The following is a 5,543-nucleotide window of genomic DNA, read 5'->3' as shown; positions in this document are numbered from 1 at the left end:
ATGTGATGGGCAATTTAGGAATTAGATTAGAAAAGAACCAAATGAAGATATCAGATTATCTAGTTAGTAAAGAGGTAATTTAAGGTAGGAATTTGAAGCTGGAGATAAGCTTTATTTGCAAATTAGACACAAGAGATCCAGTCTTGTGGATCAAGTCAGTAGTCCTACATATCAAGAATTGGCGCGTGACTTTTTGAGCAACTATGAGAAATCCAAAGTGGCAACGTTAAATTAAGCGAATCTACTACCCAGGTATTAGGCCTTGCAGTGGCTAGACGAGGGTGGGTTGCCCATTCCCCACCTTTGAACCCTTGCCAGTTCATCCCTTTAACACAAATAATGCAGACCATTTCCAAAAGAACTGGATGATGTCAGGTTCATTCCCGACAAAACAGCAGTATCCAGATATAGGAAAATTGACTTGTTTAAACTGTAAACTAGGTCTTCTGTTTTCATTTTCCTAAAATCTGGAGAAACATCCCTTTTTTCATACATTAAACTAATTTTCATTTGAATCTAACTGTAAAGAGAAGAGTCAACAATTTAACAATCTTCAGAACAATCGTTCAAACTAGGCAGTCCCACTGGTTATGGCACCTTTGAAAGAAAGGAACTGAGTCACCACAACAAGTTGTTACAAGCCAGTTTCCAGTGTAAGAAGGTATCTCACTAACAAAACTGAGCACGATACTGGTGAAGAGATGCCCCAACCATATTTCATCAATAATTGCTAATATCAGAATGTCCTACGTTAACTAACTGCATATAGGTCTAGGGATGCAAAATGATTGTTCTTAGGGTACCCTATGACCCTACTTAATTCAACCAAATGAACAAAATTTCTGAAAGTGACTTGATTTTGAAAACTTAGTTCATTTGGTTGAACTGAAAGGGGTCAGAAGGTACCCTAGGGTAACTTTTAGGGTACCCATTTGCACCCCTGTATAGGTCCATAACTAAGGCTAGAAGTTCTTGCAGAAGCATATCACTTACATAGTTACATCGCATGCAAGGGAAGTGAATAACGAAAAATCCGACTTCCTCCGTCCGGAATTAGTTGACGCTCAAACAGATGTATCTAGATTTGAGTGCTAGATACATCCGTTTGAGCATCAACTAATTCCGGACGGAGGGAGTATATACGTATGATCCCCACTAATTTATTTATCTCAACATGCAAGCATGCCACATCACCATACAGTTATGGATGAAGTAAGGCCCACCTCAACATGCAACCATGCATGGAAAAATACCCACCACCACAAGCAACCATGCATGGGAAAATACTTTTCATTCTATTATTCAACTTATATTCAATAAATATTTTACAATTATACATAATCAAATATAATAAGTCGAATATATTTTTAATTTTGGTTCACGTCTTATTAATCTAAATATTTATATTCCACAAAATCATATCTCATTGAAATATATTGCAACCGATTCCCGCAGCAAAGCGCGGGGTATCATCTAGTTTAGATAACACGGCAAAACATATGCATAATAAACCAGCATACAGCCAAAATAAATTCACGCAAGCAACTTTAATTCCGAAGTGACAAGTGATTTGGATTTTAACTCACCTTTCTTCAACTAACTTCGGAAGAACAACATCTTCGTAGTATTTACTAGAAGACCAAGCCTTTATCTTGAAATTGAATACATTGCTTAGATTGTGACCAAAACGCTCCATTACAAAATCAGGCACTTTGTTAACTACTCGAACATCATTCTGTAGACGTTTTACAAAGTGTTCTTCATCATAAATATCCCTGAATTTGCTGTACCCAAAAGAAGACACCAGCAAGCATATTTGTGTTACTAAAATTACAGTTGTATAAAATTTAACTTTAAGGAGCCTGAACAAAAGGCACAGGCATCTATTCAACAAGAAGGAATATATAAGTTGTCCAGCACCCAATGCAGCCCAAAGTCCAGTACTGTGTGCTAGTTCATCTCTTAAATATTTAGTTAATCTCATTCTTTATAACCTTAACAGTAAAAGTAACCGCCATTCCTATAATGATTTCAAATTATCGATGCAACATGCAAATAAGGATAACAACCCATATCAGTTTTGGCCCTTTTTGGAGTGATACCCTGTGTAGTCAACTACAACTAGCAAGAGAGTGTACAAGCCACTTCATATATGATAAATTTGTTTGTTTTAGACGAACATACAGAAGGAGAATTGGGGTGGGTGAGATTGGGTGGGGGAGGGGTGTATCCTGGTTCCAACTTTGACAGTCTTAATTGACATGACATTCTAATGTGAAGTTAAGCCTTATAAGGTACTCCCTCCGTCCCAAAATAAGTGTCGCTGATTTAGTACAACTTCAGTACAAAGTTATACTAAATCAGCGACACTTATTTTGGGACGGAGGGAGTAATGATCAAGCATACGAGACTGAAGAGCAACTTAACTGTTCTAGAAACCTCAAGGTTTGAAAGAAAAAACTGAGTAACATGGTGTTTGGGAGAGGTACATATGACTGACAAAAATGGTACAGGAAACAGACAAAGGGACATGTGCATACCAAAAAAAATAAAAAACAGGCAAACATCCAAACAAAGGCCAATTGGTTTGGGCACAAACCAAACACACCGTTATCGAGCAATAATACCTATATTTCAGACTTACTGTCAAGTAGACAGCTAGTCAAAAATGTATTTGAGAATGGAGTGGGAGAAATGAGGAGACCTTGGATCCTTCCAAATGCTGTGGAAATGGAAATTCGGAATAATAAGAGTAGCATTTAGAAAACCAGCAATAGCAACCGCATTGCATATCTGGAAACAAGAAAAACCATTAGAAAGATAAGCCCAAGTGAGTAACTTAAGTTACCAGAAAACAAGTATGACGTGAACAAACATAAACTGTCACATATGAAGAACCGTTGAGAGAAGGCAACTACCGATGTCCTTTGTTGATTCAAACCACCATTTGCCTCCACATATATGTAGCCATTTGATTCAGGCAAACCTACACGAGTTATGAAAAACTATTAGGCACCAATTTGGTGGTGCTGTGTCTTGCAAACTTAAGAAGACATCCATGTGAATTCTGTAAAACTAACACGCCTTAGTGTTCCAAGTATGTTAAACTTGGTCAGAAAAGTGTATCAGGTTGATGAACAACTAATCTTCATGATTCTCAAAAAAAAAAACTAATCTTCATGAGACTTTAACAACCCATCCATGTAAAGCATGATTGGTCTCAGAATGTTTTCATGCATGCTGGTAAGTTTTCGCAAGGGAACTCACCACAAAGGAGCTGTGCCTAGATAATGGAGAGAAACAAGATCTGACATGATATTCGCATTTGAAAAACAAGAAGATGAAACGGTGGTGACAGTGTAACTCCTGACCAACAAATCCGTAAGACATCACAGTTAAGTTCCTCATGATAGAATACAAGAAAGCAGGTCTTCTCTACCACAAATCTGAATGCGTTCGGGGGTTTATCGACATGTGGAAAAAAAACATATCTCAATGGGATTTCACCCAAATAAAGAAAAACATATTATCAGGAAGAAAAAACAAAAGGCAGGTATAGATGGCGTACTGTTTGTCAGATTGTGTATGCAAGGTCGCCAGACACCACCTTTGTAAGTTTGCCTCCATACAGTTGCTAACTACAAAAACATGACAAGGTGAGAGAATGAAGCGTGTATGCAAAATATACATAGATTGTAAAATGGTGAGCAAGACAATTATGTGGATGAAGCAATAGAAATATCATAAAACACATAGAGTGGAATAAACCAGTCAGATGTCGCACACTCTTCTTCTATTCAATCAAGCAGGTGTATTAAATTCAGAAGCGCGAGAATTCGTCCTCCTGTCAAACAACTTGCGGGCATTCAGAGGTTACATTGCTGAACGAACAGATCAGCAACATACCTTGAGCCTGCAGCTAGCAAACCAAGGTGCACTATCTAACTCAAGCAGTCAAGCAGGAGTGACTAGATCTTATAAGACGCTTGACAAACCGAATCAAGCTTCTGATGATGAGGACCCTTTAGTAGTTTGGGTCATCCACGGGCTGCAACGATCACATGAAGTAGGAAATAGCTAAGGAAAATCCGACAGGTCAACAACCACTCCACTGCCATTTCAGGCTATTTGAAGGAGACCACAGCTGAATTCGAACTAATCAACTTGGACTAAACTAATCTAAATAGATACCAACAACCACTTGCTAATGGCGCGTGGTACACTAACTACATCTGCTAGATCAGTAAATAACTTTGACACGCCAAGTCAACCAAGCCAGCCCACTTGGTAACAGCGACACATTTGTTACAGTCACTTAAAACGGCCAAGCATTTGCGCCCACATTGCAGCGGAAGATCGAAATGCGGCGAGGAAGGGGGCAACGAGGAGAGGAGGCACTGACTAAGGCCACTGACTAACCGCGTCGGTGGAGTTGTCGGCGTCCATGTCTGGGCGGAGGCGCGCGTACAGCTGGGGGCTGCGGTAGACGGAGCCTGGCCCGGAGCGCGTGATGATCCGCGGCACGACGTCGAGCGGGAGCGAGCCCATGTAGAGCAGCATGGCGGCGACGTAGAGCAGCGGCGCGAAGAGGAAGACGGCCTGCCTCCGCAGCAGCGCGGCGAGCAGCGCCCGCGCCGCCCGCCTGGCCGCGGCGCCCCACCCGGTGGCCCCCGCCGCCGCCGCCGCCGCCGCCGCCTCCTGGGACCCCCTCGTCGCGCCCGCCTTCCCCGGTGTCCGCCTCCCCGCGCCGCCGCGCAGGGGGGACGGGGGCGGGGGCGGGGACGGCGTGCCCGCCGCCCCGCCGAAGCTCCCTAGGCGGCTGTACACCTGCTGGCCCTGCATCGGGCCGCGGCAAAGCCGCTGGCCACTCCGGGGCTAGGTTTAGGGCTGGCCGCCCGCCGCGCGATCGCGCAATGGAGGCGGACGGGAGACGGTAGGGCGGCCGCGCGACCGAGGGGAGGCGCGGCGGTGCGCGTCACGGTGCCGTGCGCGGAGGGGGGAGGCGCTGGTGCGCGGCACGTTGGGCGGCCTCGGTCGCACGCGGCGGGCCACTGCACTGCGCGAGCCGAGCTGGAGTCCGGTCTGGGCTTTTAGAAACCGCCCGTGCTTCTTTTTGCGAGAGTCAAACCTCAAACGGAACCAGAAAGGGGAGGAAAGAAACGGGGCACGGCGATCTCCAAGCGCATCCGACGGCGCAAAACCTAACCGCGATGAGCTTACGAATACTAAGAATACTAGGCCCGTAAGGGTTTCTTTTTTCTGGTTTTTTTGAACTTTTTTTTACAACTATGGTAAAATTGACGCGTATGACAGGGTGTTTCCCTTCTTTCGTTTGACACGTTTCACCCACCGCTTTGACTGTCTACCGGTCAAATTTGTTTAGGAGTAAAAGTCTGACGTGTAGGAACCCACGAAGCGTGTAATTTCAGAAAACTGAGGGTGCACCACGTGTTGCTGTTTCTGGATGGTTTCTGGTCTCTCTCCTTTCCCTTCATTCCACGTGTGCTCTTTCACGCTCTCTCTCGAATACTCCCGTGGATAGA

General features: G+C 44.1%; 1 protein-coding gene across 1 annotated transcript in view; it reads right to left on the bottom strand.

Moving 5' to 3' along the window:
• The window catches only part of LOC119350553 (protein ESMERALDA 1-like), a 7,431-nt gene extending 2,589 nt beyond the window's left edge, over positions 1–4,842 (bottom strand). The window contains exons 1-5 of the mRNA XM_037618323.1: positions 4,420–4,842; positions 3,569–3,638; positions 2,919–2,986; positions 2,705–2,793; positions 1,587–1,784 (exon numbers count right to left, since the gene is read on the bottom strand). Of these exons, the coding sequence (XP_037474220.1) occupies positions 1,587–1,784; positions 2,705–2,793; positions 2,919–2,986; positions 3,569–3,638; positions 4,420–4,842 (848 nt within the window). The remainder of the gene's footprint in view (positions 1–1,586; positions 1,785–2,704; positions 2,794–2,918; positions 2,987–3,568; positions 3,639–4,419) is intronic.
• Between the last annotated feature and the right edge of the window lie 701 nt (positions 4,843–5,543).

The sequence above is a fragment of the Triticum dicoccoides genome, chromosome 1B, assembly GCF_002162155.2.
Source record: "Triticum dicoccoides isolate Atlit2015 ecotype Zavitan chromosome 1B, WEW_v2.0, whole genome shotgun sequence".
Lineage (NCBI taxonomy): Eukaryota > Viridiplantae > Streptophyta > Magnoliopsida > Poales > Poaceae > Triticum > Triticum dicoccoides.
This window is presented reverse-complemented; position numbering and strand designations above follow the sequence as displayed.